Here is a 22,458-nt window from a genome sequence, read left to right as displayed (position 1 = left end):
TGCTTCTTCCTCTCCCACTCCCCCGCTTGTGTTCCCTCTCTCGCTGGCTGTCTCTATCTCTGTCGAATAAACAAATAAAATCTTTTTAAAAAAATGTATTTTTCCTTTACCTGCATTACTCCTTTTGAAAGCAAGTTCTGCCCCCATGGGTCCCAATGACTTAGGAAATAATTGATTACTCCAAGTATGTGGGTTTATATCCTTTCCGGTGGCTACCAAGGACACATTCTTGGGATTTACACCTTTGAAGAGCAAAATAATCATTTCAGAGGTTAGTGTGTGACCATTAACTTGAAGGAAAAATATATAATACATTCAAAGGAAGACCAGAAATAACATGGAGGAGGAGAATGGAAATAAATTTATGTTGCAATGTAGCAGATGTTAGCTTTACCCTGGAATACTTCCAACATCTGGAATCCTCAGTGTATTTTATAAACATAAGATCTTTTCTATCATACAAGTAATATGAACACTGGACATTTCTTGCTAAATGTCTTGTAAAAATTGAGGTGGTACCCAAATTTTCTTCAAAAAGTTATTTCCTTGTCATTTACTTGTTTTCAGTATGAACTCTGTACCAGACCTTTGAGGAACACTTAGTGTGACCAGGAAGACAGACATGTGACCAAGAACTCAGGGGAACTGCGAGTTTGGAAGTAGATGTGTCAAGATCTGTCTACGAAGCTTATTTGTATATAAGACATAGTAAAATCTAAACACAGTATTTTTGATTTCCTGAAATCTGAAACGTGGAGTCAACTGCNGTGTGTCAAGATCTGTCTACGAAGCTTATTTGTATATAAGACATAGTAAAATCTAAACACAGTATTTTTGATTTCCTGAAATCTGTGAAACGTGGAGTCAACTGTGGACTTTGGTACTAGTGGTCAAAGGGTGGTGTTTTAACTTACTTTTTAAGAGATTTGAAAACTCCTGAACTTGCTTTCTTTATACTGACAATAAATTGGATGCGACATATGGGACGGTAAAGACATCACACAGTCTAAGCCTCTGGGTTGTACATGGAATGTTCTCTTTAGCTCATCATACAAGGAAAATCCTCACTGAGGACTACCATTAATGTAGGAAGTTAGCATCTCTCCAGGTGGGATGAGCTCGTGCTTTTCACAGAGTGAACTCCTTAGTAAAGTTTCCCATTTATGAGACATATAACATCCCTTGTTTTGAAGCCAGAAAAAAGCCAGGTGGTTTTGTCAAGATTACTGGTCACCAGTTCTCTAATGACACACTCCTCCAGGTAAATAATTTGCCTTTCTTATGGGATAAAGCTCCTTATGGATTTTGGTTTCTGATAAAATACTTACAAATTGAACTATAGAAGGCAATTACCTGACAAGAAGATGCACTTACTGAAGAAGATAGCAATAATGCATGAAAAAATCTTCACCAAAAAAAAAAAAAAAAAAAAAAAAAAAAATCCTTGACCTCCCAAAAGAAAGGGCAAGGTAGGGGGGCAAACTAAAAATTGCCTTAAATGAACTGTTTTTATAAGTGTAATTCAACAAAGAATGGGCTCTTGAGTACCTAAATTATTTCGTTAATCCAGTTAGCCTTGTGATATCCCTAAATAGGTTTTTAAAAGTAAATATATCTATTAGCAAAGATAATTGCTTTAATTATGCCTTTTTAAAGATTCCAGATTTCTTGGAAATAGACACAATCTAGACTGTTGAGTCATTTAAATAGTAGTTTACAAGCTTTTACTGGGCACCTTCTATGTAGCAAACACTGTGATAGATAGAGGTAGACATGACTATACCATCATCCCTTGCCTCGGAGGAGATTAAATCAGTTAGCAAATATTTACTGAGCACCTATCACGTGCCAGGAAGTGTGTGTGGCATTGGACAAAAAGTGGTGAACACAACAGACTAGTTTCTACTCTTGGCTCTTATAATCTACTCTAATGGGAAGGGAGACATTAAAAGTTTAGTGGTGTGTAAATTGTTCAAAAGAATCTGGTGCTGAGGGGGCAGGCAAGTAACAGAAGCAACTTTCTTTAAAAGTTCCACTAGTCTTTCTTTAAAAGATAGTATCTTTCTTTAAAAGATAGTAATATGATTAGGGGTCAGGAGGGAGTGGGAGGTGTGTTCCTGGGAGAGGCCACAGTGTAGGCCTGGGATCTGAGATGGGGAGTACTGGGAGACGGTCCATGGACAGAGAGAACAGGGACTGGCATAAAATGAGGCTGGAGAGAGGAATAGGGGTCAAATCATGTAGGAATGTGTGTGTACTGTGAAGAAATTTAAAACACAGTAGGAAAGGCAAGCACAGAAATGACCTNTCTGAGATGGGGAGTACTGGGAGACGGTCCATGGACAGAGAGAACAGGGACTGGCATAAAATGAGGCTGGAGGGGAATAGGGGTCAAATCATGTAGGAATGTGTGTGTACTGTGAAGAAATTTAGAACACAGTAGGAAAGGCAAGCACAGAAATGACCTAGGACATTGAAGACATGGGCGGGGGGCAGGAAGGACAGAAGTGATAAATGGGACTTGAGAAGGAGCAGGGTTTCAAAAGTGCTGTGGAGGGAGCCGCCGTCCCCGCCAACGTGGCGGCATCCGGGGTGCTGGAGCCCTGGTTCTGGGAGCAGGGCGTGAGACCAGAAGGCACCTCTGAGAGATGCCTTGCGATTGCGTCGCACACTCTACTTGCAACTACCTTGCTATAATTAAGTACCTAAGGCTTACAGGGTGAGCGGGGAGATGACTGCAGCCCCACTGTAAGTAACAGAAAACAGAATCTCAAAGTCTTGCTCCAGTACACAGCCGGTCAGTAGCAGGTCAATACTATGACTCTTCCGTTTCTCTCCCTGAAGGCCAGTGTCACAGATCTGCCAATTCTTGTAGTATAATGTCATGCTGCCCTGAAAGTATATGGTACATTTCTAGAGCTCCTATGATCCTAAAGGTTGACGCTTAATAAGACCTTTTATGCTTCGCTTTATGGTAAAAAAAAAAAAAGAGGGCCGCCGAAGATATTATTTTTTTTATTACTGAAGATACTCAATTATAAAAATAACTTTGGATCACAAATATCAAGGATCACTTATTACAGTTTCTATCCTCTGTAGTCGCTGGCTCATGATAGGTGCTCAATAAATGTTTGTCCAGGTGACTGAACTGAGCTCAATTCTAGTTTCAAATCTCATCCAGCTGTAGAGAGGCATCCTCAAGACAAAAAATGCCAACAGGGGAGCAGTAAGACTCAAGTTTAGATTTCCTGCAATTCTAAATTTCAAGTCTGTTTATTAAGTTTCAATTACAGCTAAGCTTCTGACCCACAGTAATATGCAGAATCTGTTAGCTCTCTCTCATTAAAAAGGAAATGACCAGACCAGTCTCTGATACCCTAAAATATGTCCCAGAAAACCACATTACGGAGCAGAAATATGAAAACAGGGTGGATCCTGTTTTTGGATCCATTTATCCTAACAAAAATTTACAGTTGCCTTTCCCACCACCAGAGGGCTCCCTTGTATAGATAAGAAAATACCAACTTCTACATGATTTTTCTTTCTTTCTTTTTCTTTCTTTCTTTTTCTTTCTTTCTTTCTTTCTTTCTTTCTTTCTTTCTTTCTTTTCTTTCTTTCTTTTCCTTCCTTCCTTCCTTCCTTNTCTTTCTTTCTTTCTTTCTTTTTCTTTCTTTCTTTCTTTCTTTCTTTCTTTCTTTCTTTCTTTCTTTCTTTTACTTCTTTCTTTCTTTATTTCTTTCTTTCTTTTCCTTCCTTCCTTCCTTCTTTCCCTTTCCCTTTCCCTTTCCCTTTCCCTTTCCCTTTCCCTTTCCCTTTCCCTTTCCCTTTCCAACAGGGTAAAGTATCCCTTTTAAATCTGTGTTCTGGGAACTTTGCCACATCCTCTGCTTTTGCAGTTAGATCAGAACTCCCTCATGGTATCAACACCAACATTTACAAACCTACAGGTATCTAGATAGAGATGACAAGGCAGGTGTCTTTGCTGCTTTCAAAGTGCCCCCATCTCTTATTATCTTAATTCCAAATCTCCTCACCTTCCTAAGGACTTCAGTCCCTCCTGTATCCTCCTCTCCTGCATGATTAATCCCTCCCTCTGTAAGCAATCATTCCTGTCCACATGTAGATGAGCTCCAAAGACCCCCCAGAATCCCCATCATTGAAGTGCTCCCTGAGCCCACTCCAGTATGCTGTTTCTAATCTCCTCTTCACAGCAGAACATGTCCACAAAGTAGTTTGCCTTTTCAGTACCTAACTTCTCACTTCTCATCGCTTTTCAACCTCCTCCAGCCTAGTTCTCCCTCACCATTCCAGACTGAAACTGCATTCCCAGGGACATCAGGGACCTCTCCACTGTCGGATTTTATCAGGCATTTCCCTTCATATAACTGCTCAGCAGTAAACTCTTTCAGGTAAACTCTCCCTTCTTAGCCTCTGCAAACCACCTGTGCCTGGTCTCCCCCTCATCTGCCTGGCTCCTTCCTTTCCTCTTGCTCAGCTCCCCCTCTTCTGCCACTACCGTGGTTCCCACTCAATTTCCCTGGAGGGGATCCTACTCAATCCATGGACTTAAATACCGTCCGGGAGTCTCTGAGGCCTCCTGTATCTGTTCTCCTTGGCCCAGGTCCCTCCTCCGCGTGTCTGGCTCTTCCCTCCTTCCGCCCGCGTGGCCTCTCCACACTGGCATGTTTCACAAGCATCTCAAACACAACAGCCCCCACACAGGACTGTCCATCTCTATACCACCCAATCCTGTGCCTCCTCAGTCTTCCCCTCTCAGAGCACGGCACCGCCATCCAGCTCGGATTCAAGCTCCAAACTCGCTTTTCCCTTATTTTCTACCAACATCCGTTAGCAAGCCCACTTCCAAAATCTATCAAGAGCCCAGCTCCCTCGAGGTCATCGTCATCTTTCCCCTGGAGGACTGTGGTAGCTTCCAGCTGGCCTCCCTGCTTCTAGCCTTGCCCTGCTTCAATCCATCCTTTGCACAGAGTCTTTTTAACACATGTGTTGTATGTCACTCGTCTCCTGAGGTTCCTTCAAAGGCCTCCATCGGACCCGGAATGAACCCCAAATTCCTTCCCCTGCCCTCAAGGTGCTGCCTCATCTGAATCCTGCTGGCTCTCCCCTCCTCCCCTCTCATTCCTCTCCCCTAAGGCCTTTAAGCTTCAAATATGCAGCCTGTTGATCTACTTCTCAAGCCAGTGTCTTTCCCTCCGCCTGAAACATCTTTTCTCAGCTCTCCACTTGACTGCCTCCTCCTTATCCTTCTGGTATCAGGTCAAAGGTGAGGGGATTGAAGAGTGTCCCCCGCAGCCACACTCTAGGTCATCTCTCTGCTTCCACAACACTCATCACCACCTGTGAATTTGCCTTTTCTCTCTCCGCTAGAACACAAGCTTCCGGAGAGCAGGGACCTTGTGTGTCTTATTCAGTGCTGTATAGATATCTCAGTGCCTAGGTCACTAAGTACCTGGCACATAGTAAGTGCTTAATATGTATTACTGAGTGAATGAATAAAATGAAGGAATCAACAGCATGCACAGATGAATGTGTACGCTATCCATGGGTCCCATGATGTCTTCCCCTTCCTTCTGCACGGAGACATGCTGCTCATCTATTACGGACCAGCTGGGTCACCTCCTCTATAAAGGCTAAAACAAAACAAACATTGAATCCACACATTTCCAAATACCCAGGGATAACTTCATGCCAATCTCTTCCATTTCCCTGGGATAGGATAATATCTTCGTTCTTACTACTCAGCAGAGAAGTGTAGTCCGAAAGCCTGGCTTTGTTCTCCCTGCATTTATCTCAACTTCAACACGTGTGGCTAAACCTGTGCAGCCGCTGTGCCTCCTGTTTCCTCTCCCAGTCATTTTTACAGCCCTGTAATTTCATTTTTTCCCTTCAATTACTGATAATAGGAGTCGATCTCTACTGGGTTCCTAGAACTGAAATTTATATGGTTGCCTAAAAGGTATACGGAGAGATGTTACACAGCAATCTCTTGCTAACAATCCAGTTTCAGCCTTGTCTCTTGTCTTCCTTATCCCTCCTTCCCAAACTCCTGGGAGATGAAAACCATGGCTTGCTTCTGGAGACTTCCTCACATGAACCCAGTGGCCTGTTCACTACATTCAGAAAGCTGGAAACGGCCATGTCCACAAAAGAAAAATTTCTTCTCTCCCTCTTTTTGGACTACAGATATATCTGTATAGATACACAGTTACTTAAAAATTGATTCCCTTTTAGACTCAATTGAATTTAAACTTTTCTTTTTAAAGTGGATTTTGAGGAGAAAATGCTGCTTGCAGGCACAACATAAACTCCCCACCATCTGTCTAGATCTTTCTCCTAAGCGCCAGGTTCATATATTCAGTTGTCTTCGATAGATCAACTCAGATGTTTGCTAGGCATCCCAACCTCAACTCCCATTTCTCCACTTCCATACCTCCTATCCTCTCCTAATCTTCCCTTTCTCAGTGGAAGTCACCACCATCCCCCCAGTCATCGCCAAGTCAAAAACCTAGAAGCCAACACTAATTCCTTCCTTCTTTACCATCATCCATGCTGATCTATCAGCACCTGTTTTTCCACTATTGAAATACACTGAAACTTCACCCATTTCTGTCTCCACGTTCACCATTCTGGAGGAAGCCATTACCCTCTCTATCCAGACATATGCAATGGGCTCTTGACCAGCCTCCTTGACCCTCTTGGGCACCTAGTATGCTCTACCCACCATGATCTTTCAAAAACATAATCAAGATCATTTAGGAAACAGTGTACAATCTCACATTTTATGAAATGGTGTGATGGGGGTGCAGAATTATTTTAACAAAATTTAGCACTTACTTAAAGACGTAGCTTGGTGGGCGAGGGTGGTATTTTTTGAAGCCTATTCTCATCTTGATTTTTGACTAGGCATTTCTTGAGCAGACTTCACAGAGGCAGGAGACTCAGAAAAGTCCTTGGGAACCAGTACTGACAAGGCGAGCCAGCAAAGGAGCACTGTGATTACACTTTTTATCTTACTGGTGCCCTTCCTGCAAAGATTCCAGGACACTTGAGCCTGACCTCTATCCTAGTTGGCGGTAAACATTTTATTTTCTCTGCTTACCTGGAAGGTATCTTGATTGCTTCAAGTAGTACTGTTTAGCTGTTGAGGCAGTCGACAGTTCAGAATCAGATTTTAGGGAAAAAGCAGCAGGTAAGCTCTTGTTTTCCCCAGCTGAGTGGTTGGAGCCTGAGGGTACGGACTCTGGAAGCCTTAAAAGTCAACATAAGGCAGCATTATGATGTGAAAAAATGTGAAGATAACAGCTCCTGTGTTCTCACCCACCCCCTGGTCATCTTTTCAAGGGCAAGGTCACCTCACTTAAGTGATTTCCATCAGAGTCCTTTTGCTGATAGGGACACTACATGACAACTTCTCCCCCAACAGATACTGGGCTGTCCACACAATCATTTTTAATACTAGACATTATGTGACAGAAAGTTTATAACTGAGCAGCAAATTGCCTGTGTATAATGTTTCTAGCTTTCCCACCACTGCTACAGCTGTGGATTAATAACGGGGGGAAGATGGCACATTGAAAGGGAAGACAATCATAGCCACCTTACCTGTCTGCGAAAGTAATGTCTGATCAGTGAGGTGGTCTGGGACCCCCTTAGAGACCGACACTGTCTTGGTTGGCCCTTTGAACTTCTGGCTACCCCAGCCTGCTCTGGGGTAGCCCTAGACACAGGTAGGACCCTTTCATTAGAAACAGCCTCACCCATTTCTGGCTTCTTTCCCTCTCCCTCATTCCACTGTAGTCCTACCAACTGCTGATATCCTACCCGTTTTCAAAACTGCTCATTCCAAAAACACTTTGCTCTCCTCCTCAGAGTGATTTGCCCATAAACAGAACTCTTGGGCTCCTACAGCTCCTTCATTAGCAGAACTTAATACACGCTCTGTTCTTGTGTTACTTGAAGGTCTTACTTCCGCCGCTGTACATTTGGTGGGATGAAGACAGACTACATTCTGTTCATACCTTTGCTTAATACCGTCTAGGTATTTAGTAATTGTCTACCGGGCATGCATATAAGTATAAATCTTTTCTTTTGTTCGCTAAAAAAAAGACAAACTAGTAAGTGAACGTTTTGCACTTTAGTATTTGATCTATTGTATTCTTTATGAGCAGCCTAGGCTGCCTGAGTAACTGAGCAGAGACTAGCAGAGTGCACTCTGTTCACCACGTATCTGAGCTCCTGTTGCTTAAGAAACAGTGTGATACAGAAGAAAGGCAGAGATACAGATAGTTTTGAATTAGGCCTCATCTGACTTTAGGCAGCCTATTTATCCGACCCATCTGACTCTCAGTATTCTACACTATTTTTAATTTATAAATTAAAATTTAGGTAAGTGCTTAATAAATGGGAGTATATCAATAATTATTATTATTATGGCTAAACTGTATAAAGCCATCTGAAGATACCAAAAAATAAAAATGGAACAAATATACATTAAGAATTCATTATCATACAGTTTTTCTAAAGGATTTCAAGAGAAATGGAATAATTGATATTCAAGAAATTTACCAATTGTTCCCTTGCCAGGATTAAGTAAAACTTACTTACTACAAACTTGATTTTAACTATAGATTTTGATTCAAATCTCTTCCATCTAAAAACACATGATAAAATGCAGCTGGAATTAGGTTGACAATGGGTTTTAAAAAAAAAGTTTTCAAGTTGTCTACATAGTACACCAATGCAGATGCAAAGAATTGTTAAAAAAAAAGAAGCAACTATGTAGTTCTCTACATATCTTTGTTGACATCTATAATTTTTATCATAAATTAAATCATTTCATTTCTTGTTTCTTAATAGATAGAAAACAGTAAATAATTGATAAGATGAAATATGAGGATTAACTACAATTGGAATATTTCATGGTATGACTTGATAAAGTAAGTTTTAACCACTTTATTCCATAAAACACTGAATCTTCAAAAAATTATGTACGACATATATCCATAGGTTTTGAAAAAAATCAGTTTCACAGAACATTCTGCTACATTTAGAAGCATAGGCGTCATTAGGCTGTGGTGCTTTAGTGGTTCTGAATCCCCATGCTTTCCAACACCGGCTAACATGCCCTGTTTCTAATGTGGGGTTTTCTTTCCCCGAAGAGAAATGTGTATAGGGCGACAAAGGCTTCTGAGCCGAAGATGGCAGTCTTCTGACCTCCCTTTGTTTGGCATCTCAAAGGTGGTTACACGTTTATGCCACTCCAGATTTGAAAACGCTGCGAGGTGTGTGACTTTCTGGCATAAAGTAGGAGGGGGATTAAGCATGTTTGTTCTAAAGTTCATGTGCTTTCGGGAAGAGTACCTATGGAACTTGAGGATCTGGAAACCTATTGACTAAGAATTATCCAAGCATTAAGACCTCCTAACAAAATCTTCCATGTACTTCAGAGACATGTGTGCCCCAAAGTAAATGCCAGATAACTATTAGATAAAACTCCCTGCCTCCTGCCAATACTTTTCTCCCTCCTCTTTTGTTCCAAAGAGGGGGGGAAAAAAAGACAACATTTTTCCAAACTTTTGTTTATAAAATTTAACCCACCCTCACTTCAAAGTTGAATAGTGCACTAATGATGACTTAGAAAAGGACTGCCGGAGATATGAAACTTCCAGAAAAAGTTTAGGAAATGATCAAAAAAGTTTAGAATAGCAAACAAATTAGCGAATCTGAACACCATCAGGAAACCATTACCTTTGTAGATTGTGCTTTGCTTTTCTTCAAATAGGCATGCGGATTTCAAATGGGAATGATGGTGATCATAATTCAGTAGGGCACACTAAAAACTTCACAAGAACCGCCCCCCCCAACACACACATGCAATGCAACACTCAGCCATTAATACTGAGAATCATTACTGCGAGAAGTCAAGAGTCTTACCTTCCCAGAGGTATGCAGAGAGATCTGCGGTGTGTGGAAGAAAACAATAGTAAGCTACTTATTGTCTTTTAACATCTTCATTCATTTATATGTAATGAGTAATATAAAGTTGATGCATGATAAAAATATATTTTCCTGGAATGTGAAATCTTACCGAAATGGAGAATCTTTTTTCCTCTTTTCTTTGAATACACTCATGCTTGGCTTCTTGGAATGGGAGGCTCCAAGATCACAGTCCTCAAACTCTTCCCAGCTATCTCCAGACTTGAACACAGTCTGACCCCAACGCCTCCGAGCACTTTTATGACCCAGTGTGCCATTTGGCTTCTGTGGTGAAAAATCAGTCATCATCATCTGTAATCATTTGCTGAATGCCTTTTATGCACAAGCTATTCTATTTGACACTAAGAGTACCTATTCTCAAGGAGCCTTCCATATAGTTAAGAAGATACATATATACACATTGAAAAGTATTAACAAAAAACAGGTAGCACATGCTAAAAATATGAAGGGAGTTCAGAGGGAGGAGAGATCTCTGGATTTGGGTTGTGGTGAGACTCGAATACTTAGGATCAGAATTGACTCCTCACGATCTATAATTAGTGTTTCTGAATGTAATAGTAAAATACCTTGAAAGTCCTTAGGATAGGGCCTAACACATAACAAGTTATTAAAGTTAGGTGGTATGGTTGTTATTACTATTACTGTTGTACCAGAGTTTGGGAGAACATATACGGAGTACAACTTTTTAATAGAAAAGGGCCAGGGGCACCTGGGTGGCTCAGTCAGTGAATGTTTGACCCTTGATCTCAGTTCAGGTCTTGATTTCAGGGTCATGAGCTCAAGCCCCATGTTGGGCTCCATACTGGGCATGGAGCCTACTTTAAAAAAAGAAAAGAAAAGAAAAAAGAAAAAAAAAAGAAAAGTGCCAGAGTATTTCCCAGGAAGAAAGGGTAGACCTAGCTTATCAAAGTAGATGGTTGGTGCTGGAAATAGTAGAGGACAGGGTTGCAAAGACAGACTGATGAAAGAGTTTGAAGGCCCCCTGTGTCTAACGAGTTGCAGCTCTCCTGTGGGCAGTGAAGAACACTGAATGTGTTTGAGCTAAAAAGTGGTGAGAGAAGGCAACATTCTAGAAGGCCAGGCTCTTCAGATAGGAAGCCTCTGCAGTTACACTGGAATGCTCACGAAAGAATACATTTGCTCTTAACAAGGAATAAAAGGCCTGGGATTTGCCTCTCCCTGAACAGAGGTCAGAGGAGAGTGTGGTACACACAGCTAGGGGCCCACACAGTAGCCATTCTTCCCGTCTTCCTTACTAATAGATTTGGTTCAGTGCAGCAATATGCCTACTTAAAATACCTGAATTCCCAGCCTCCTTCGCAGCTATATTTAGCCATGTGACATGATCTAGCTAATGAGTTGTCAGTGTAAGTCTACTGGAGGGACTTCCAGGAGAGCTGTTTTTGGACTTCCCTGGCATGCCAGTGGCTTTCACTCTTCCCTCTTCTAGAGTGCAGAAGCAAACCCAAAGGAGTGGCAGCTAGGAGTGGCCACAGGAATAACCATGGCAGAACAGGAAGACAGAAGCAGTCTGGTTCCTTCTACAGTCTGCACCAGCCCTGGTTTGGCCCACTACCTGACTTCTTGTTATGTGAGAAAATAACCCGTTATTGTTTGAGCCTCAGTGGTCAGGTTTCCATCATAAGTCACAGAATGTAATCCTAATGGATACAGACAAGGAAGGGCAGGGATGACCTTAAAAGTTTCAGCCTGATTGTTTCAGGATGGTGGCTCTGTTAATAAAAATAAGGAATGAGGAAGACCACCTGACCTGGACCAGACAATGGTTTTATTCAAATTTATCTGGGGCAGTTTTGGGGCACATAAACTGAAAAATCCAAAAGGTAACTGAAAATCAGAATTTGGAAGCAAGGTCAGCGAATACAGCTATGTTTGGGGCAAGAAGATGTTTAAAGAATAGATATGCTGTTGCTTGGAGCCCGTGATGCCTTAGTGACGGCTGATGACAGAAAAGGTGTTTGCCAACCTCTATTATACTATTGTTTTCTTTGCCGGGAAAATTAACTCTAGACTAAGGAGAATAAAACAATCTAAGATCCCAGAGAAGTAGAGCTAATCAAAGGTTCTATTTAGCTGAGTTTGAGCCTCTTATTTCAGTGAGTTGTTTTGTAGGGTGCTGGTGCTGTATGCGGCTGAGCAACGGCAGTTGTATCAGGTCGTCCTGTGTGTCTGAGAAGACTGGAAAGGGGCAAATATGAATAATGTTTATGAAGTAGAAGGTGGATTTTTGCAAACTCCACTTTAACACGTTTGGTACAGGATGAGGGCAAAGATTCTAAAATCAGTTATTAAAGGCAGAGTTTTTGAGCACTGCGGGGAAAATGTGGGTAGATCCTATAGGCCACCATTTTTTATAAAAAGCAAACAATGAATACATGTAGTCTTTGTGGCCTTCAACAAAGTCGGTGACAGAGTCTTTGATGCTATCAGTGAAGTGAAGTGACTAAGGACAACAAAGGTGGGTCAGCACTGTTACAGACTCAATGTTTATTTCCCCCCAAATTTATATGTTGAAATTTGTACATCCCCCCGCCCAAATTTATCCCCCAAGTCTAATGTGATGGTATTTGGACAAGTGGCCTTTGGGAGGTAACTAGAGTTTGGATGAGGTCATGAGGATGAGACCCTCATGATGGGATTAGTGCCCTCATGAAAGAGACTCCAGAGAGCCTGCTTATTCTCTCTGCCATGTGAGGGCAAAGAGAGAAGGCACTTTCTACAAACCAGGAAGAAGGCCCTCACTAGGAATCAAATTGGCTAATACTCTGATCTTGGACTTCCCGGCATCTAGAAAATAAATTTCTGGCTAAAAGCCACCCAGTCTATGGTATTTTGTTATAGCAGCCCAAGCAGACGAAATACACTGTTCAGTAGTCTGACCAAGAGTACTCTCAGTGGATCGGTTTCGTTCTACAGGAGGGTCCTAGTGGCCTGCTCAAGGGCTCATTGCCATTCTGTTCATCATGAAGGTGCAGGAGGAAAAAAGCAAATGAACAGCTAAAGCAATGCATAGTTAGTGACATGCTAGGCAAAAACGGTTGAACTGACCAGATAATAATACTTTAGAAATTGGAGAGGTAGAACTAAGGTCTTGCAATTTTTTGAACCCCAGAGATCAAATACACAAGAAAGAAGTAAAGAATATGTGATTTAGCAAAAGCACTTGTAAAAAACAGACTTAGGAATTTTAGCTGATGGAATGTTCAATCCCATCTCTGGAACCTGTTAGCTACCTAAAAATTTAGGGCTAGGATATGAGGGTACTTTAACTTAGTGAATGCATACAAGTACATGGCACTTAGTAGATATTCAATAAATATTCATTTCTTTTCTTTTCCTCTCAGTATGAGTCAACATTTGATGTGCCTTCCAAAAAAAAACAAAAAACAAAAAACCAAACAACAAAAATGTAATCTTTGGTGGCATGAGTGCACATATGGTTCTGGAATGTTGGAGGTGATTCACGTGGTTTATACTCCCTTCCCGTGGTTTGCCTCTGGTTCTGGCAGCCTCATTCTAAATGGAAAGCAGGATGGTGAGGGGACTCAAAGGCTCCTTCCTACACAGGAACCAGGGATCACTCAGGCATTGGTGAATGATGTCATGTGTGGAGTGGGAGGGAACTGGGGATGTTTCTCCTAGAGAAAAGGGCAGGTGATATAGGGGCTATTTTGAAATATCTGAATGGCTGCTTTTCTCGAAGAGAGATTCACTTTTATTAAAAGCTACAGAAGGGGCACCTGGGAGGCTCAGTCAGTTAAGCGGCTGCCTTTGGCTTAGGTCATGATGTCAGGGTCCTGGGATCGAATCCCGTATCAGGCTCTGCCTCTCCCTCATGCTTGCATGCTCTCTCTCTCTCTCAAATAAATAAATAAAATCTTTTTTTAAAAAAAAAAGGCTACAGAAAACCAGNGCTCCTTCCTACACAGGAACCAGGGATCACTCAGGCATTGGTGAATGATGTCATGTGTGGAGTGGGAGGGAAAGGGGGATGTTTCTCCTAGAGAAAAGGGCAGGTGATATAGGGGCTATTTTAAAATATCTGAATGGCTGCTTTTCTCGAAGAGTGATTCACTTTTATTAAAAGCTACAGAAGGGGCACCTGGGTGGCTCAGTCAGTTAAGCGGCTGCCTTTGGCTCAGGTCATGATGTCAGGGTCCTGGGATCGAATCCCGCATCAGGCTCTGCCTCTCCCTCATGCTTGCATGCTCTCTCTCTCTCTCAAAAAAATAAATAAAATCTTTAAAAAAAAAAGGCTACAGAAAACCAGATTTTAATTCAGTATAAGCAAGAACTTCCGAATAGTCAGAAATGTCCCAAAGAGGGGGCTCCCGGGTGGTGCAGTTTGTTAAGCGTCCGACTCTTGGTGTCGGCTCAGGTAGTGATCTCAAGGTTGTGGAATCGAGCCCGGTGTTGGGCTCCACACTCAGCATGGAGTCTGCTTGAGATTTTCTCTCCTGCTGCCCCTCCTGCTCATGTGCNTAACGCCGGGATCACGCCCTGAGCCAAAGGCAGACGCTTAACCGCTGTGCCACCCAGGCGCCCCAGAAAACCAGATTTTAATTCAGTATAAGCAAGAACTTCCGAATAGTCAGAAATGTCCCAAAGAGGGGGCGCCTTGGTGGTGCAGTTTGTTAAGCGTCCAACTCTTGGTGTCGGCTCAGGTAGTGATCTCAAGGTTGTGGAATCGAGCCCGGTGTTGGGCTCCACACTCAGCATGGAGTCTGCTTGAGATTTTCTCTCCTGCTGCCCCTCCTGCTCATGTGCTTTCTTTCTCTCTCTAAAATAAATAAATCTTATAAAAAAATAAAGAAAAGAAATGCCCCTAGATGATGTAGCCTCCTAGAGGTAGTATGGACAATTAATTCATTTGTTCAACAAATAAACTGAGAATTCAACCACGTGCCAGGCACCATTCTGGGTTCAGGGCCCGTACTGATAAACAAACAGACAAACATCCCTGATCTCACGGAGCCTACATTCTATAGGAAGAGCGAGATAATACACAATACACGTAAGAACCAAGTAATTAATAGTATGGTAGAATAGGATTAGTGCTATTGGGAGCAGGGCTGGCTTATATAAGGATGGCAGGAATAGATAAGGAATTGGACAGTACTCGTTGAGATCTCTCAGTCCTTAAAATGCCCACAATGCAAATGTGTTTGGGAGTACACATCTTGAGGAGAGAGCTATTATGGCCCCTGATGAGCTCCCTGAACCTTACAAAAGAAATAGGAAGAGAAAGTCTTAGACTATGCTTGATACTTAAAAAACCCATTCTGTTCATGTTCATTAGTATTTAAAAACAGTATAAAATTACTGTTAAAATCCTTACGATTTAGGATCAGCTCTCGAGTCCCAGATTCTATTAAATTCTTTGAGTTCTTTCGCATCTAAATAACTGTTAAAGTCTGTAGCATCCAAACTTTATTACATTCATCTTGGCTGTTTTTCTTTTTATAAACCATATTTGAATTTTAGGTTATCTCTTGCTAAACTCCTGCCAGAGGAAGCAGGGACTTTAACATAAATAATCTTTTATAGCTTCCCCCACATTTTTAGGAATGCCTAGAAAATAAAATCCTAACTGAGCCAAACTGTTGCACCTGAAGTGTTGTTTGTGGGCTACTTACGGTTGGCAGGTTTCTGACGATACTTGGAAACAGGGTTTGTGGCTGTTTCTGTTGATTCGGCTGCTTTGGCGCTGGCTGGACACTCACGTTCTGTGGCGGCTGGATGGACTGCAGTGGCTGGTGGCTGTTTTTCGGCAGGGGCTGTCTGACATTCTGATCATTTATGTCCGGCAGAGGCTTAGACTCCAGATCACCTAGAGATGGCTTTGATTCTAGTGGTTGCACCTGCTTATTTAAAGATTGTTTCAATTCCAGATGATGTGAGGAAGGGCCTAATACTTGACCAACTTGAAAATACGGGTGTTTCAATGCCTATAAAAGTATGGAAATAAGAAGTGGAAAACGGTTACACCTAAATTTATTGTGCATAAACGACTGACTGGCAGTGGGCTCGGCATACAGCACTAGCCTAGATGAACTTCAAAGACTTAGAAAGCATTCAGTTTTCCCCTTATGTAGTACCTTCAAAAAGATAACCAGGAAATAATGATTTAGGAAATAAATTTCATTTAAAAAATAAGGTACAACATAGTAGGAAGAATGTAAAACTCACATGTAATGTCCAGGCAAAGCAACTGTTGTATTTAAAGATTCTACATGAAAACAAAATCTAACTTATAACATTGGCTAAATTTGATGTGATTAATTCAGACTAAAATGCTAGATACTGATCATGATTTAGAATCCATTCAGTAGGAAATGAGTTAAGAAAACTTTCTGTGTAGTTCATTTTAAATGATTAACTAGAATATTATATAAAATTCAGGGCTACTCTTAGTCTAAGGATAGCTACATACCTACTAGCAATAAAAAAATTCTAAGAAAGGAGATTATAAACGCATATGTGGTAGAGCTAATTATAGCAATATGCCAGCAAAGAGAAGATATTTCTGAGAAGACAATATAAAAATAATAAAAAATGATCACTGTTTGGGTTGTAACTAGATCAGTCAGTTGCTGCTGCTGCGTGGAGGTGGTGGGGTTGAGGGGAGGGCCCCTGATGACCGTCTGGTGACACAGTCTACGGCTGTGGTTCTCCACTGGGAGCAGTCTGTCCCCTCTGGAGACATTTTTTTTTTTATAGTCACAACTTGGGGGTGGGAGGTGCGACTGGCATCTAGGCATGCTGCCAGGGATGCTGCTGAACAGCCTACGATAACAGGATGGCCCTCACAACAAAGAAGGATCTGCTCCAACTGTCACGAGTGCTAAGGTTGATGAAAATTGGTCTCGAGAATGTCTGAAGCCTTCTGTGTGGCTCAGCTGTTGATGCTGATCCCTTTACCAGTCATCATATGCCTGGATTAAGGAGGAAAGTTTCCAGTTCTGCAGTTCGTGTTTGTGTGTCTGGGGGGAAGTAGGAAGGGCACCTTAAGGTAGCCAAGCCCTGTTACCCTGCACATCCTGCCCTAAGCCGGTACCCACCGATGTGTGAGCACAGCTCTGACCCAGAGTTAACTTCTCAGGTTATGCAAGGGCAGTTTTTGGAGGGAGAGATGTGGCTCTGTACATGGCTCCTGTATCCTATAAATTCACCTCTCCCTACCTAGGTCTCCCTGCTTCCACTAAAAAGCAGGGCTGTGAAATAGTGGACCAGAAAGAGGTTAAGGTCAGGGAGGTATATTTTGGCAGCTGTAGAAAGAGTTTGTATTCTGCGATGTCCCCTACCACAACTGACGTATGTGTTAATTATACGGACATTGCTAAGTGGAGCTCTGCAATATAGGCGATTTAAATACATCAGTACCTGACGCACAGAAAGCACTCAATTTCTTAATTAAGTCCTATTAATTAGTATGTCAATACTCCTAAATTAAAAATGTACTGTATTTTGGAGCTAGAACATTTATCAATGTGATTTGCAATTTCAAAGCTTCATCTGTAGCAATTTTTCCTCTTTAAGATATCAGCTACCATCCTTCAAGAAGAGGTGAGTCTTGAAGAAAGAGTTTGTTTTTTCCTGTTTCTTCGGGAAATATTTGATCATTGCATAGAATAAGGAGGTATGGAAAGTTCTCAAGAAGAAATTAAAATAATCCCCAATGCCAACACCAGGAAAAAACTGTTGCTCACATTTTGATGTTTTGCTTTTTTGTACTTCTTTCTAGTCATACAATAGAATATAATATATATATATATTTAAAATAAAATCATATTATATGTATAATATTCTAGCCTACTTTTAAACTTAGCATTTGGACTTAAGGATTCTCCAAAATGGTTACTTTATTTTAAAAATTCCATTTTTAATGGGGGCAAAGTAGTCTATATTAAGGATATATATACTTTAAATGTTCCCTTAGGAACGCTTAGGTCTATACCTCCAATGGGCAGTTTTTAATTAGCTTTGAACAACTGTGGGCATAAATCTTTATCCAGCTTTCTGATTGTTTTCAACATTCTTGATATACTGCATTGCAAAAATATTTCCCATTACTTAGAGAAATAGCCTTTCAGCTGTTTTTTGTTGCCTTGTTGTTGTTGTTTTTGCATTTTACCATAATGAACAATGGCTGCACATTAAAAAAATTTTTTTTGGTAATTTTTATTTCTTTTTCTGATTTTTTAAAAATGTCTCATGCCCACTTATCTTTTTTTAGGTAAGAGTTAAAGACTTTTATTATATTCTTATTACAAAAGTTATTAAGTATTTAGAAACATTAGAAAACACCGTCTCATTTGTTAAAAAGAATTCTTGCTGTTTGTCTTCCAACCTTAAGATTTTTATAAGGGAAAAAAATTTAATTTTTATGTGATCAAATCTGAGTTTTCCCTACAGAGAACAAACTGATGGTTACTAGAGGGGAGGTGGGTAGGGGTATGGGGGAAATAGGTGATGGGGCGTGAGGAGCGCACTTATCATGATGAAAAAAAAAATCCAAGTTTTCCCTTTGTGGTTTCTTCTGTTACTTTTATACTCATCTATTTCTTAGCTTGAGATTAAATACCTATACTTTCTTTAGTTCTTGATAGTTTAGTTTGTCCTCATTATTTAACCTTCTGTGATTTACTTGAAAAGTATGACAAGAAATAACCTAAATTTACATTTTTCCTGAGAATTAACTAATTGTGCCAGTGACAGTCCCCCTCCCCCCAATTTGTGATGCCATGTTTACCCACTGCTGACTTACATCTTCTGCAAGTCGGGCTCTCTGTCGGTTCTTATGCTAGTCCCTTCACTGTTGTAATCCTTTCACTTTACAGATTATTTTAATATTTGATTGGGCAAGCTGTTTGCCCCTACCACTGTCCTCCAGTTACTTAGTCTTGTTCAAACCTGTCTTGCCTATTCTTTCCATTTGTTCTTCCACTTTACCTTCAGAAAACATTTCTCAAGTTAAATTTTTAAAAAGCCAAAATTTTTTTGGTGCTTTTAATGCTGAATTTATATTTAAATAACAATAAGAATACAAGAAAGCTTATTATCACTTTTTCCATCTAAGCCCTTTGCAAAGACAACCATGGCATTTTGAAGACTGTGAGACTTGAGTATCTGTAGATGTCTAAGGGCTGGTCACGAAGGAGCCGAGCGAGGGTGCCACCTGCTGGCCTCTTGTGGGAGCTGGAGAGTGAACAATACTGCAGTCCTACGGAGGCGTGATACCTTTGCGTAGAGTGAACAAGACCCCACCTCTAAACCACAGGAGAGCATAGAAAGTCTCCTATGTTGCACAACTAAAGAGATGACCTTTTACTACCAGTGACAAGTTTCTTCCTAATTAGCCATCACATGCCTGAATTTTTATCATTACAGAAATTAATTCCTTTCAGCCTCAACCTCATTGGAACCAAAAGACACAGAAAACCATTGGAGCAGCTGTTTTCTCAATTCTTCCAGGGATGTTATAGGCCTAGAAATGAGTTTATTATATATTGGATGCCCACACTTTCAGGCTTACTTACAGGCTGGTAAAACCCTGGTTGAGAACAGACTTGCTTTAAATGAAAAAATTCCTGGTATTGTAAAATCTCAAAAGCAAAAAAAAAAAAAAAAAGAAAGAAAGAAAAAAGAAAAACCCACTGTACCAGGGGGATTCATCTTACCTGACTTGCTGTTGGTCGCTTCTTTGGATCCCAGTTCAGCATTTCAGTCATAAGCTGAATAGCTTCATTACTGGCATTGGGAATAAGAGTTTTTAAATTTATAGGGACACACTGGGGAAAACGGAAGTTCATAGAGGATGCAAGCTGGTACCCTTCTGGCCAGTCACTCTGTCTCAGGAATATATAAGTGGGTGGGACAGGAGAGCAAAAAGAAAATGGTTTTTAGTAATCAATTTAAAAACATAGGTACAATATAAAAATCACTGGTGGTGAAAATTTTAGTGTCGATTCATATAAACAGAGAATGAAATACCAGACCACATCTACAACTCAGTGCTATAAATAGTATAGAAAGAATATTGAACTGAGAGTTAGGGGAAAATGAGAAAGCACTTTTATGAATTTCAAAATATTAAACTCTTGTCCAGTTTTTGGATCTTGATGATGATACCCCAGGTGACTTTGATTAAATAAGCACGAGTGGTATACGAAGCAGCTGGTTATTACAAAGACCCTCATTCTGTTAGACATTGCAGCCAGTGCTAAAAACTGCATGTACCTAGGAAATAACAAATTATGTTAAAGCTTTCATAACTATTTTAACTACCAAGCACATACTAATATAATTAGGATGTAATTACACGTACTTATTAAGTACATATCAGAAAGTAAGGTCTGGCTGAATGCAGTAGTTAATTAAGAAGTACTCAGCTCAAGAAATCAAATATCTATGGCAGACGTATATAAAAGGAAACAAGAAAAGGTTAAGAGGAAATGGTCCAGGATATCTGGGATTCAAGAGCTGATGCCAATAAACGTTCATAGAACAAGTGGGAAAGAGAATATAAGCAAAGATGGCTACGAGGTCATCAGCTGGTCATCAACCCAAAGTTAAATATACAGAATTCTAAATATAATGTTCCCTATAAGTTCTTAAAGGCAAGAACCCTTTTTTCTCCAGTCTTGTGGGGATTCTGGCTTCTCAAACCACCCAATTAAAAAAAAAAAAGATGAGAAAAATAACCTTTAAAGCATAAGCCTATTTGGAAATGAAAATATCAGAGAGCTAGGTAAAAGTTATAAATAATCAAAAGTTATAACAACTTCAGGACAAGAGTACTCACTTTTTTGGGAGTCCCTAAAACTTGGCAAATCTTGAAGATTTCATCGACCTCACTTGTCCCTGGGAAAAGTGGTCTTAATGTATATAGTTCAGCCATTATGCTCCCAACAGCCCACACGTCAATGGGAGAGCTATAAACTGAAGATCTTAGTAAAACTTCAGGGGCACGATACCTATGAAAATAGAAAACAAAACAAAACAGGCCATTTTGGTTGGAGTTGGAAAGATGGAGAGGGGGTGGGGTTCGGTCATGCATTTCAATCAAGGAACCAGTATTAAGTGCCTTCTATGTGTCCGGCATTTGTACAGCATACTGGGGCTCAGTCGGACATAACACATTTTCCCTGACCACACATGGTGGAACTGGAGAAGACACATATACATGAAATGTCCAAGTGGCCTAAGTTAGGAACTCAAATGGATAAATATGGAAGGAAATAAGTACTATAAGACAGGGTTGGGGAAGCTCTGAACGGAAGCAGACATATTCTGAAGGAGAAGAGTTGTATAATTTTACAAAGCATTATATCCATGATATATTTATATGAAGGATAGAAAACAAAAAATTAACAAAGATTATCCCTAAGTAGTGGGGTTTTCTTCTTCTTTTTACTTATCAGATTGAAAGTGCTGACTCTTTCAGTGGACTCAGTTCCTCCAACTGACGATATCTTTAAGGGAGAAAAATACCCCATTTATGAGAGCAAAGGTACCTGAAAAATAGTCTCAATTCTAACTTTTTTTTCACATTGAAATGTGTAGATTTATCAGCCCAAATATTTCATAGTACTGTCTTTTTGCTTCTGAGTACCTTTCTTTGACAGGTTTATTGAGATACAATTCGAATAATATACAACTCATCCATTTAAAAGTGTATGACTCAGTGGCTTTAAGTATATTCATGGAGTGTGTAATCCATTATCCCAGTCAATTTTGAACATTATCATTGCCCCAAAAAGAAACATCACACCTCTCCAATATCCCTGTATCCCTAGCGCTAGTCTACTTTCTGTCTCTAGAGATTTGCCAATTGTGTGTACTTCATACCAGTGGAACTATATTCTATCCAGTTCTCGTGGACTGGCTTCTTTCACTTAACATGTCTACAAGGTTTAAACAAGTTGTAGCCCCTCTCAGTACCTCATTCTTTTTACTGCCAAATAATATTCCATTATATGGCACACTTTAGTTATCCATTCATCAGTGGATGGGCATTTGGGTTGTTTCCAATTTTTGGCTATTTTAAGTAATGCTGTTCTGAACATTCATATACAAGTTTTTGTGTGGATGTGTGCTTTCCTTTCTCTGGGGTGTGTATACCAAGGTGTGGAATTGCGGGATCCCATGGTAACTGTATGTTTAACCAACTGAGGAACTGTTGACTCTTCTGTGCCATTTTACATTCACCCCAGCAATGTATGATGAATCCAGTTTCTCCGTGTCCTTGCCAATACTTGTTACTATGTTTTGATTTTTTATGAGATAAAATTAATAGTTTTGAATGTCTTGCCAAGTTTAAATGTTGAAAACAAGTCTTCTCAATTTTATTTATAGCATCTAAATTTACCCAGCTGAAAACAGATACTCAACCAAAACTGGAAATGTGCTTCTTTCCCC

General features: G+C 40.5%; 1 protein-coding gene across 1 annotated transcript in view; it reads right to left on the bottom strand.

The window, feature by feature from the left end:
• MAK (male germ cell associated kinase) overlaps positions 1 to 22,458 on the bottom strand; it is a 54,949-nt gene that overhangs the window by 4,445 nt on the left and 28,046 nt on the right. The window contains exons 7-12 of the mRNA XM_034660322.1: positions 20,843 to 21,014; positions 19,719 to 19,886; positions 15,675 to 15,986; positions 10,109 to 10,281; positions 7,121 to 7,269; positions 23 to 242 (exon numbers count right to left, since the gene is read on the bottom strand). Of these exons, the coding sequence (XP_034516213.1) occupies positions 23 to 242; positions 7,121 to 7,269; positions 10,109 to 10,281; positions 15,675 to 15,986; positions 19,719 to 19,886; positions 20,843 to 21,014 (1,194 nt within the window). The remainder of the gene's footprint in view (positions 1 to 22; positions 243 to 7,120; positions 7,270 to 10,108; positions 10,282 to 15,674; positions 15,987 to 19,718; positions 19,887 to 20,842; positions 21,015 to 22,458) is intronic.

Source organism: Ailuropoda melanoleuca, chromosome 5, assembly GCF_002007445.2.
Source record: "Ailuropoda melanoleuca isolate Jingjing chromosome 5, ASM200744v2, whole genome shotgun sequence".
In the NCBI taxonomy this organism is placed as follows: domain Eukaryota; kingdom Metazoa; phylum Chordata; class Mammalia; order Carnivora; family Ursidae; genus Ailuropoda; species Ailuropoda melanoleuca.
Note: the sequence above shows the minus strand (reverse complement) of the source record. Positions and strands in the feature narration are given on the sequence as shown.